The sequence below is a fragment of the Python bivittatus genome, unplaced genomic scaffold (genome assembly GCF_059951505.1).
Source record: "Python bivittatus isolate LINGU-HERP-01145 unplaced genomic scaffold, Pbiv_v1 ctg000980_np1212, whole genome shotgun sequence".
NCBI classification, from domain to species: domain Eukaryota; kingdom Metazoa; phylum Chordata; class Lepidosauria; order Squamata; family Pythonidae; genus Python; species Python bivittatus.
In genome coordinates this window covers 44,461,534-44,474,228 of record NW_028277125.1, presented here as the reverse complement: position 1 = coordinate 44,474,228, position 12,695 = coordinate 44,461,534, and the positions used below count along the sequence as shown (strand labels likewise).

Here is a 12,695-nt window from a genome sequence, read left to right as displayed (position 1 = left end):
TACAGCTTTAGTTGTTTTGTGCTCTAGCTGGGGTCGGTTTTGATGGTGTCTAGCCACCGTGGTTTTTGGTGGCCTCGTTTCTTTTTACTGCTGACCATTCCAAGCATAACTGTCCTTTCCAGTGAGTTTGATCGTATGACATGGCTAAAATAAGTAAGGCGGAATTTTGTAATTTTGCCCTCCAGAAATATGTTGGTTTTATATGCTCCAGTTGTCACTTTTGCTGATTAAGGAATGCGCAGGAGCCTTCTCCAACACCACAGCTTGAACAAGTCAATTTTATTCATGTCCAGCTTTTTCATGGTCCAACTTTTGCAACCATAGGTAGCTATGGGAAACATGATAGTGCGAACTAATCTGCATTTAGTTGCCAGGCTGATGTCCTTGCTTTTCCATACTCGCTTCATGCTCATCATTGCTGTGTGACCCAGTGCAATCTGACACTTTATTTCTGGACTGCATTCACTGGTTTGATCAATCTGCAATCCTAGGAAAGTGAATTCTTGCATGCATTCAATCTCTTCACCATCAACAGTTATTTTGACATTTCCATTCCATGCAGTGGTCATGAGCTTGGTCTTTTTGATGTTCAGGAAGAGGCCAAATTTCTCACTTTTTCTTTAATCCTTTCCATCAGATGTTTCAGGCCTCCTTTGGTTTCTGAGAGTTGTGTTGCCAGCATACTGAAGATTGTTGATGTTCCTTCCTCCAGTGTTTACTCAGATTGATAGTTCCAGCTTCCTCATGATCCAGCCTTGTTCATTTGGTAATTCCCTTTCGATGGTCGGCACCAGATGTTGTTGTATGATCTTAAGGAGAATCTTGCTAGTGTGAGGGATGAGGGGAATTGTGTGGTGATTGGAGCAATCCTTGGAGTCACCAGTTTTTGGCAATGGAATGAACACTGATCAATTCTAATCCTGTGGCCATGTGTTTGTTTCCCAAACTTTCTGGTACAGGGCTGTGATAGCTGTGGGTGGTACAGGTCTCAGCAATTCTGTGGTGATGGTATCAACACCTGGCTTTGTTCTTTGGCAGTTGGCTCATTGCCCACACTTCTTCCTGAAGGATGGCTGCTTCTATTTCTGCTACTCTTTCCTCATCATCCTGAGAAGGCTGGGCCTCTTTATTGCTGGCATAGAGCTCTTCTGTATATTCTTGCCATCTGTTCTTAACACCTTGCTGGTCAGACAGTTCTTTCCCTTGCTTGTTTCTGATGATGCTTTTATGAGCAGTAAATGGCGTTCAAATACTTTTTACTTCCACAAATGCATTCCTGATACAGCACTTCATGCAGTCCTCTTCTGGCTGCTTGCAACATTGGTCCCAATAAACTTTATTTTCTTGCTGCTCTTTGGAAATCTGCGTTCAATCTCCTTGCTTCCTCCCATTTGCCTACTGCTTTGGCTGCTTTTCTTTGCTCAGCTATTCTGATGGCTTCATCTGAGAGCCCCTTGCACTTTTTCTCTGGCTTCTTGTATGGTACGTGTTCAACTGCTGTTTCAGTGATGGTTGATTGAATTTCTTGCCACAATTCATCGGGCATCTTTTCAGCAGCATCCAGCAGTTCAGACCTATTTTTCACTTCAAGTACATATATGGAAGGGATTATGGTGATGTCAAACTTTTTGGGTGGTGCTTTTTGATGTTGCATAATTTGGCTCTGATCTTAGCCACCAACAATTCATGATTTGAACCACAATTGGCACCTGGATGTGTCTTGACAGCAAGGACTGAACTGGACCATGAATGGCTGCATAGGGCATAGTCTATCTGATTTCAGGACAGCTTATTTGGTGAGGTCCAAGTGTATAAGCAACACTTGTGCCGTTTGAACCAGATATTCATGGTTCAGAAACAATTTTAATGACATAATTGAACCAAACTATCGCCTGCATCATTCCTCTCACCAAGTCCAAAGCTGCCAGTTATGCCTGTTTCTGCTTGGCTGCCAACTTTTGCACTGAAATCACCCAGTATGTAAATAATGTTTTTTGGGGGCACTTGCCTCAAGAGTTTTTTCGATGCTGGCATAGAAACCCTCTATTTCAAGCTCTGTTGCATCATACATATACATCACTCAAAATATACATGACTTCCACATATACATGACTCAAAACACATCCCAACTGTCATTTATTCTATTTCTTTCCCATTGTTCATAAAAATATCCCAGGACAGAAAACCATTTCAGCAGCAAATTTTGGCAGACATATGGGAAGAAAATACATACAATAAAATGGTGATCATAAGCTGAACATGAACCAACAGGGTGATGCAATTGCAGAAACAGTAGATACAATCCTATACTGCATCAACAGAATACAGTGTCAAGATTAAGAGTTTGGGGCACATTTTAGGATGGATACTGATAGAGTTATATCCAGAGGACACCCACCAAGATGAGGTCTGGAATGAAAGAGTAAGAGGAACAGTTGGGGGCACTGGATATGTTTGGCCTGGAGAAGATTACAGGGAGACATGATAGTTTTCTTCCAGTATCTGGAGGTACTACAAAAGATTGGGTAGAACTGTTCAAAGTTGTTCCAGCAGACAGGACAAGAAACAATGAGTGTAATTACAAGGAAGTAATTTTTTTGTTGGATATCAGTGAAAACCTCAACAGTAAGACTGGTTCAATAATCAAACAGGCTGTCTCAGGAGGGCTCTCCTTTGCTGAAGATATTTAAAGAGAGGCTGGATGGCATCTGTCAGGGACGCCATAGTAGTGGATTCCTGCACAAGACAGGAGGTTGCAGTAGATTATCTTCAAGGTATTTTCCAACACTGATTCTATCATTCTAAATAAATAGATGGCACTTGAGTTTTTGAAGCACAAAAAACTAGGATAAGCTGACATTCAAGGTTTCAATGTTAGTTAAATCACAATGCATGGTGGAATAAAACTGAATGTGATTTTAAAGGATGTGTGTCTATCCATAATGAAACAGATTACTATGAGCATAGATCTGTGCAGACAGCTTATTAGCCATGTAAGTGGTCCACAATTAAAACTCTCCTCCTCAGAATCCATACTACCAAGTTTATGTCAGTCACCAGCATACCACAATGAAAACTAAAAACATAATGTGCCTGATCACTTCACAATGCAGGGTGGCCTGTTTCCCATGCCTCTCTGTACGAGGCTAGTCAGCTGGATTCATAGATGGTGCAGACAGAAATATAGGGGAGACTGAAATTTTTTAGACACCCCCCCTTTGGCACTTGCGGGCTTTGTAGGATGGAATGGATGCCTTAAGCACTGCATAGGCATCAAAAGACACCTTTAAACAGTTAAGTCTCCTAGTTAAACTCAACTCATGATAGCGTAAGAGACAAATTCACTTCAATATGGAAGTGACTTGGCATTCTCTTCTTCTGAGATTTTTCTTTAAACTTCCCAGACTAGTCTCTGTCCTTGATATCCCTTTAAAAACACAGGCAAGGCTTAATTCTATAAGGCTTGATTCTGCCTTAATGCTCTTCCCCAAAGTTCTTTAGCTCTGTCTGCCCTAATGACTTCTCTGTAACGTTTATTCTGTTCCTTGGGAAAAATAAGGTTGCAGTATTTTTTTATTAGACATGTGGTGATATAAGGTACCCCTCTATACACGTGAGTTGCATTCATTACCAACCCTATAAAATCCCCCCCCCCCATACATGTGAACTGCTTAAAATGCTCTTGTAATAAAACATTCACAGCAAGCTGAACTTACACTGAGTGGCAACAGGGGAAAGAATCTGACAGGAACCAACAGCCCAAGAAACTACTAGTTACAACTCCCATCTTCCCTATCTTTTTTAAACATGAGATCAAATGGAAGTCTGAAACTTGTGAACCTAGAGAAAACTGGAATAATGAATCTGATTGTATTTAATCAAATTGTATCTGATTGAAGTTGTAATGCACCATAACACTACCCTCAAATCAAGAAGGTAACTCTAAGGGAACCAAAACTCATCTTTGGGTTTAAGCTCACAACATGGAAGTGACAGACAATGGAAACACAGCAGATCCATGTTTATTCCAATTCTTCCACCTGGGTTTGTAATAGCCCTTCAGAGATTAACAGGGATGGGGAGGAGTTAGAACGCTTACCATATTGGGACCATTTTTATCAATAAAGAATTAAAGGTGAAGAAGTTGGGATTTCCCCAAATCTGTTTATGTTAATTCTCAGCTTACCCCATTCTACTTTGCTAAAGCTTTAGAGTAAGTTGCAACATTAGGAACTACTTAACTCTCCATGCCATGCACACTGTAATGTCTTCCAAACTATGTTTCTGGAAGGGAGATTCCCCCAAATCCTGTACAATTAATAATTTTGTCATTGCAAATCAGGAGCTATTGAAACAACAGCTCATATTCTTCTTTATTGTCAATCTTAGTGCAAACTACAACATAAACTTATTAAGCCTTTATTACCTCAATATTCAGGTTGCAGAGATAGCTTTTACCTTGGCTTTCTTTTAGTTGATCAGAGCGATCTGCTTTCTTATGATGCCACCAAACTTTGTCAGGATCTTGCTAGGAACAGTTCAAACTGGCTACATTTTTTTTACTTACCTCATATTCTTTTAAAACCTTGTTTCATGTTATTAATCTTATTCTTATTCAAGTCTGGTTAATGACAAAAGTAAAAGCACTTTGACTTAGTCTCCTTGCTTCCTTATCTTTACATGCATGACCTCCACCAATGATAGCTTTTTCTACCTCTAGGCCCATCATTTCCCACTAATGGGACAAGAAGCTAGACACCAGACAGTCAACTAATGCCAGAATTCCAGAGATATATTTTCCCTCTCTCCACAAAGAATTCTGGTAGGAAAACTATTAGGACTTGCTTGTAGACTCATCGGCTAAATGTTTAAAATTAAATGCTTCAATTCCTGGAAGCAGATTTGTTCCTCTGCTGTCAAACACTTTATGATTGGCTCAGGAATTGGGCTTAAGCAGGAAAAGGCCTATGTACAGAAGTTGTTGGTTGCTTCCTAAAATATATTTCCCTCATTTTTTAAAATTTACATGGAGAGAAGAAGCAAAAGAGTAGCCAAAGCCTTGTGTCTCTTTAATGTTGCAAAGTTTGGTTCCAAGAATGAAATATGGCATATGATTACAATAGTTTCGAAAGACACAGGTATTAACATTTGTGACTGATCTTTCTAACATTACAGTGTCTATTTTCTGGTAGCTTACAAAATGGAGGAAGGGAAAATGCAGGCTAATATAATGCTAAAGTTCCCTTGGCTAGTGAGGCAGAAACAATTCTGGCATCATTCTCTCTCTTCTCATGCATTGCCAATGCTAGCCACATGGCTAGCTTTTTTCCCCACCTCCCTACCCCAATGTGACATCGGTGATCGGGGCTTAATCAGTAATAAAGGACACTACTGTTGGAGATGAAATGTTCCAACTACCAAACCAACTAATTTTCTATGACATTCATGACTTCTATCAAATTTGTTTACCCTATTTTCTGTTAGTCAAACAGTTGACAATGCAACCATATTTGGGCTGCAAACTGCCTGGCTGCCTCCCCTCCTGCAGATGTAGGAAGAGCATGGCTCAGCTTCTCTGTGATATTTCTTTCCCCTTTCCACACAAGAACACTTGTTCTTCAGCTGCAGAAACTTTTCTGTTACTTTTAGATGTGCTCAAGATTTCTCGGTTGCTTGGTGCACAGATTCCAGAATGCTTTGTATCAGCACACACAGTTCTGTAGAAATGGAAAGGGAAGTGGGAAACAAGGATCACAATTTAAAACTGGGAGATGCTGGCAGCAGAGAGCAAGTGTTAGTCCTTGAATGCCATCATATCAGCTGTTTACTTCAGCCTAACCACAGAACTCTGATGGCTAGAACCCACATGGAAGAACAGATCCCCTTTCTCAAGATCCAGATGAGAAATGACACTGGAAGGAGAGCACCAAACCGAAAAGTTGTTTTATTGGTACCATACATGACCATAAATGGCACAAACTATGCAAAAAAAAAAAAAAAAAAAAGCTTTACAGTGCCCCAGGGAGGTGGGAAGGGACAAGGTGGAGAGAGCTGATAGAGACACGTCATCAGTTCATGCTGAGCCACAGCAGTGGAGGACGTGACACTCACATTTTTAAGTAGGAAAAGGATACAGAAAAAACCAATACCTTGTAAATTACACTACTGGCTGCTATAATTACCTGCCCGCAGGGAGCAGAGCAGGATGGGGGACCTGGGCCCAGTAATACAAAAGTGACCAGACCGCCATGAATATATCTCAGGTTCATCCAACTGGGCTCCATCAGAACAGAGAATAATATCTGGGATTCCAGACCATGACTTGGAAGGAAATTCTTCCTACAGTACTAAACAAATCATGGCCAAAACTAGCAGCTCTAGGCAAACTGATGACAATGCTGCTGCTAAGGGACAAAAATCTTTGCAGATAGAGATCATCTTGAAGAAACAGCCTCAGTAAGGTAAAGGATATCGTGCCACGACATTACAGACTTTGACCCCCTAAATGCAATCACCCTCACAATCAGTCTATGCCATGAGGTGGCCAAAATATCTTAAAAGTTATTTTGCACTCCTCTCAAAAATGGAAAACCATGCCTCACATGTAACAACTTTGAGGCCTCTGTGACATAAAGCATCTTCTCTCTCCAAGATGTACAGGATAAAACTAGGCTTCAAGGAAGAACATTGGAAGGTAGGAAGGTAGGTAAGTGGGTTTGCTTCCTTGGGGATTAAGTACCAGCATTTCGAATAAAAACGGATGTGTCTGGCTAGGCAATGGTTTCCTAGAGACCATTCCATAAAGAGAAGAAACAATCACCCTTCCTTTGCAAAACATGGATACATTGCTTCCCCAGATGCCATATCTTCAGCCCCATTCCTGTAGTTCTGCACTGCTGTAAATTGGTGACAGTACCCTCTGAACTCTCCTGCCTCCCAAGAAGGACACCCATCACAATCAACTCTCCCCACCACCACCAATAGTAATGGGAGTGGCTGCCTTAGTGAGAACACAGTGAAAGAACAGCATCATACGCACAGCATACAGCGCAGAAATATACAAGCACGAGGTACACAAACTTGAAAGGGGAGGGTTATGGTAGAGGAGGGTGGAGCAGGAACAGCAGCACACACAAATTACACAGAGGGGGCAAGTGGGGCAGCCATGCTGTCCTCAAAAGAGTGTATAAAGGAAGTCTGCAAAGTCTCTCCTTGGTTTGAAGCTCTCAGAACTGTATACAAAAACTAAGACTCCCAATTAATAGACAAGCCTGTACAAAAATCAGGATTGGGGGAAATAGGGAGGGAGGGCAGATTTTTTTAAACTTACAATTTTATTTTATTTCTTTAAAAAAGCCCAAAATACTGAGGGTGGGGTATATATGAGGACTGCAGTTTCCTTTAGGAGCAGGTGGGGGCAAAACAGTCCATGCCTAAAGATGTGACCAAAAGGACAAATGCCCTTCCAGGTTAGCTGCAGAATATTTTTCTAATGCATTCCCGAAAATTTAAAACCCCACATTATCTCCTGCCATACTGGTTTTCTGGGTTCTTCAGGCAAAGCAGAATCATTGCTCTGCCATCTCTATGACAGTCAAGATGAACTGCTTAAGATTCAACCCATAAAAATCATAGCTGCCCCAAATATGAGTCATGACATTGTCCACAAGACTCTGTTAGACTCTCCGGCTAAAATGGAACCCTCTTGATGCCTAATATGAAACTGATAAAAGGGGGCTTAGGCCAGATTCTTCCTGCCCATCTTAAGCACTCAGTCCTGTGGCCTCCCAAGGTACTCCATGCTGATCCAGCAAAGCTTTGAGGCTCTAAGGGGCTGCTATGGAATACCATAGTTGCTTGTGGTGTCCAGGGCACTGGATGCATGGACAGGGAGGGAGAAGGAATTAAAATTCTGCTGGGACTAGAAGCCCACTGTTCCAATTCTGCCCTAAAGGGCACAGCCAAGAGTGCAGACAGCAGGGAATCGTGGCCAGGCTAACTGTAGGCAGGCAGGTGCTGCAGTGCCCATAGGCCCTGATACCTTGTCGGCCAGCCACTCTTCTTCACAATTGTCCAGGTAGAACGGTTTCGACTCAGTCCGTGGGGGCACCAGCCAAGTCAAGTATAGGCCCGGCTGGGCACTGGTTTGGGGGCTTTATTGTGATGCTTGCGACGTTGGATTCTCAGACTTGCTCTCCTGACTGGAAGGGGGCTTGCTGTTCCAGGGGCTGTTGGCACCCAACGCGGGAGAGTTGTTGAAGCTGTCCTCATCATCAATGCCATTGGCAGCGTCAAACTGTGTGTTCTCCAGTCGTGTGATAAGGCGCTCATCCTCGTCGCCAAACTCCCCACCCATCAGGGTTGGCTCGCCCACCACCATCACATCCTGAGGAGGGAAGAGGGTCCCGAAACATAATCGAGGTGGAGACTGCCCTGACCCATATCACAATGTTCAAGGGAGCCAGCTGTCACAAAAGCAAGGACATCTCCCCCTACTCTCCTAGAATGAGGAATCAAAATTAACTTCAGCCTCTACTCACCCTTCCCTAACCTGGCACCTTCCAGATGTGTTAGGACTCAACAACCAGGGGTGGCAGTTGAAGAACATCTGGAAGGCACCTAATCTGGGGAGGCTGTAATATTCCCTTCCAACACTGCCCCTCTCTGGACTTAGAACAATGGCACTGTTTCTGTTTCTACTGTGTCTGGACACAGACAGCATCTGATAAATCACTGGATACCCTGGGACACTGGAGAGTCATGGTGTCCTCTCAATTCTGACCTGAATGGTTCAAGGCCTACTGTAACTTGAAGAGGAGGAAGTCTGAATATCTTCCTGCTCACAAAAAATGAGACTCTGGCACTAACAGGGTCCACACAGAGCCTCCAAATGGACTGCTACATTAAGGAACAAGCAAAACTTTCTTATCTCTTCTACATTATAAAACCAGGATGGGCATAATCAAGATAAATATCTCTGGGACATCTGTGGTAGATTAGCAAGGGTTTATGACATTCATTTAACAGTAACAACTAAGCTGCTTTCCCTTTATAAACCAGGTTACTGAAAAAGAACATGTGGAGGAAAATCAGGAATGGATTTCTGTGTAAAGGCAGTTTGGAAGATCAATTCTGGGTGGCTTATGTGCTCAGAGGTGACCTTATTCCTTAACTCTTAGGGTGTCTCACTGAGCCTGGCTCCAGTTGGTGGACTCCTAGAAGCCAGAATTCTGCCAGGTTTTGTTGTAGGAAGCATCACCCACCCTTTTTGAGAGTGCTCCAGCTGCATGAAACATGGCCCCAGGCCAAGGAGTTCTCAGGTTAAAAAGAAAGGAAAAAATGAAAAGGGGATGCTTACAGGTACCTGACTGGAGAGGGCAAAGGTGCTGGCTGGGCTCTTCTTCTTGCTGTTGCTATTGTTGGTATTGCCTCCGCCGGAGCTCATGGTGCTACCTCCAGACATCTTCCTTTTCCGGCGCTTACTAGGCTGCTGACGTGCAGGCTCAGCTGGGAAGGTGTTCATGAAGTAACATTTGGTGAGATATCTTGCCTTTAGTAAAAGAATCTAGTGTTCCCAAGTGTTTCAACACAGCCAAATTGTAAATCTGCATGCTCCAAGCAAGACCTGATATACTTGCCAATATTTATTCCAAAAATTTATATACCGCCTGATTCATCAAGCTCTGTAACATATCTTCATTTCCACACTAATTCCCACTTTCATTTTCATGTCCCATGCTAGAGTTTCAGAGATAGGGTTTTAGCACAGGATAGCACTCATCAAAGCTCTAGAAAGCAGGCTTGAGAGGCATTCCAACTGACAGAAGAACAATGCCCTACTGCCCTCAAGTGGGCTTGGTAGGAAATATATCTGATTATCTGATTTAGTGGGCAGTGAACAGAATATTCTCCCCTACCACTCAGTCAAAAGTCTCACCAGGTGGCGCCACCATACGTTGCCACTTCTGGAACAAGCACGTCTTGAGGCAATCCCGAGGACTGAGACTGTAGGTCTTGTGCCGGGACATCAACTCCTGCATTGGTTCTAGGATTACACACAGCTAGTAGAAAGAAGAGGAGAGAGAAACTCTGAAGCAGAGGACAATCCCAGATGGAATCCTCCTGGAGCCAGAGATGGATCTCTAGACATTGGTCTGAATCTATGGATACAGACATTCTGACAAAACAATTTCTTAGTGCCTGATACCTGGGACATACAATAAAGAATAATAAAGAACATCCTAAATTCAATCTTAGCCACTCTTTGTTAGCTGGGATCAAGCTGGGTGGCAATTTCGAGACATGAACTTCAAGCTACCTGTAGAATTCACAGGCTTTTCTTGACTGCTAGTAAAGTCAAATGTTAAAGATGTTTTGTCTACACCATCTGTGAAGCATTCACTAGAATTAATGCAACAAATTGACTTTCGTATCTAAATATGTTTAGTCAAATCTGGATTTGTCTGCAAAACTTATCAGATGTACATTTCCTGTATGCTTTCTTAGCTTCCTTCTAATGTAAATAGGATTGTGCAAAGCAGTTCAGGTGCAAGCTTTTCCATACATGAAACAGCTGGTTTTGGGTGGTTCATGTCCAAACCAAAAGATGCATGGTTTTTCTGGATACAACCAAAACACATTTGTAAGTGTTGGGCAATTGAAAGAGAAGACAGTAGGAGGTACTAAGCGGAGGACAGGAGAAAGAGGGTGAAATCCCAGAGTGCTAAGGTAATTGGTGGATGTGATCTTAGAACCACTGACTGTAATCTTTGACAACTCCTGGGGAAAGTTCCAGAAGACTGGAGAAGAGCTAATGTTCCAATCTTTAAACCAAGGAAAAAAGTGGACCCAAGAAACTACAGATCAATCAGTTTGACATCAATACCTGAGAAAATTCTAGAAAAGATAATTAAGCAGTAGGTGTATAAGAAGCCAGTATGAATTTGTTAACAATAAGTAAAATCAGACAAATCTTATTGCTTTTTTCTGACAAAGTGACTAAATTAATAGACCAAGGGAATGCCATAGTGTATCTGTATTTCAGTAAAGCATTTGATAAATGTTGCAATTAGTTGAACAATTGTACTGAATGTGCGGTCCTTAATGGATCTATGTCTACATGGAGAGAGGTAAGAGCGGGGTACCTCGGGGTTCTATCCTGGGCCCAGTGCTCACCAACATTTTTCTAAATGACTTAAATGAAGGGTCTGAAGGGATGCTCAACAAATCTGCAGACACAAATCTAGGCTGGTGAGGGTATTGTTAACACCTCAGATTCAAAAGCATCTTGATAAAATGAACATTGGGCTCTATCCAACAAATTCCTGTTCAGTGTAAGAAATTTAAGATTCTGGGTAGATAGGGAAAAAAACGGATGCACAGGTACAAGGTACTGGCTTGGCAGTGATGCTTGTAAGAAGGATCTGGGTGTCCCAGGAGATCACAGATCAAGCGTAAGTCAGCAGTGTGGTATATAAATTTAATAAATACAATTTAAAAAATAAAAAATAAAAAATAAAAAAATGAGCCAGCAGTATGCTGCAGCTCCCAAAAGAGCCAATGCAGTCCAGTCCAGTCCAGTCCAGTCCAGTCCAGTCCAGTCCAGTCCAGTCCAGTCCTATCTATCTATCTATCTATCTATCTATCTATCTACCTACCTACCTACCTACCTACCTACCTACCTACCTACCTTGTATGCCACCGACTCCCAACGACTCTGGATGGCTCACAACTAAAACAAGGGAAATACAATAAAACCAATTTTAAAAAAAGAAAAAAAGACGACAAGAATGACAAACTGGATGGGAACGAAGCAAGGGGTCTCACTTTCCCTCACCAAATACCTAGGTGAACCGTCAGGTCTTCATGGCCCTTCTAAACAAGAGCAGAGCAGGGGCCATTCAGATCTCTGACAGTTCTGCTCTCTGCTGCACTGATCAGATTGCAACTGGAATAGTGTGTCCAGTTTTGATTGCTACAATGCAAGAAGGATTTTGAGGAATGGGAAAGAGCAACAAAGGTGGTGAGGGGCTTGGATGCTAAATCATAAGAACAGTTATAAGAACTGGTTATATGTTTAGCCTGAAGAAGAGAAGGCTAAGGGGAGATATGTTAGCAATCTTTCAATACTTGGATGTCAAAGGGAAGACAGAGTGGATTTAGTCTCTGTAGTGCTTGAAGGTTGGAAAAGAACGAATGGATGGAAGTTTTTCAGGGAGAGGGAGAGGGAGAGGGAGAGGGAGAGCGCTAAACTCAAAATTAGAAGGAATTTCCTGAACTGTGAGGGTTACTAAGCAGTAGAACAGCTTGCCTCCTGGAATCACGGGTGCTCCATCACTGAGATTTTCAAACAAAGGTTGGACAGTCATTTGTCTGGGATGACCTGAGGATTCCTGCTCTGGGAAGGGAGTTGGACTACAAGACCTCCAAGGTCTCTTCCAACCCTATGATTCTCTGATTCTATGTATATCAGCTTTGCCCTACTTACCCCATACAACTACTGCAGATTTTGTTTTGACCAAATCATGGCTCATCTGAAATGGTTTGGCAGAACTTCCAGAACACAATTTGTTCAGATTTGAAACAAAACACATTTTCTGTACCCTATACACTCCTAGTGAATGGTCCTGGGAGATCTGGATAGGATCCAAACCTTTATTCTATCACAGTGTTATGGAAAAAAATTGTCTATTAGT

General features: G+C 42.3%; 1 protein-coding gene across 6 annotated transcripts in view; it reads right to left on the bottom strand.

The window, feature by feature from the left end:
- Positions 1 to 307: 307 nt before the first annotated feature.
- LDB1 (LIM domain binding 1) overlaps positions 308 to 12,695 on the bottom strand; it is a 72,746-nt gene continuing 60,358 nt past the window's right edge. For 2 of the 6 annotated variants that reach the window (XM_007419919.4, XM_088131622.1), the window contains exons 9-11: positions 9,938 to 10,061; positions 9,359 to 9,507; positions 308 to 8,386 (exon numbers count right to left, since the gene is read on the bottom strand). In XM_007419919.4, the coding sequence (XP_007419981.2) occupies positions 8,156 to 8,386; positions 9,359 to 9,507; positions 9,938 to 10,061 (504 nt within the window). In that variant the 3' untranslated portion in view covers positions 308 to 8,155. The remainder of the gene's footprint in view (positions 8,387 to 9,358; positions 9,508 to 9,937; positions 10,062 to 12,695) is intronic. The other 4 variants (XR_015794266.1, XM_088131623.1, XM_088131624.1 and 1 more) reach the window with 4 other exon arrangements.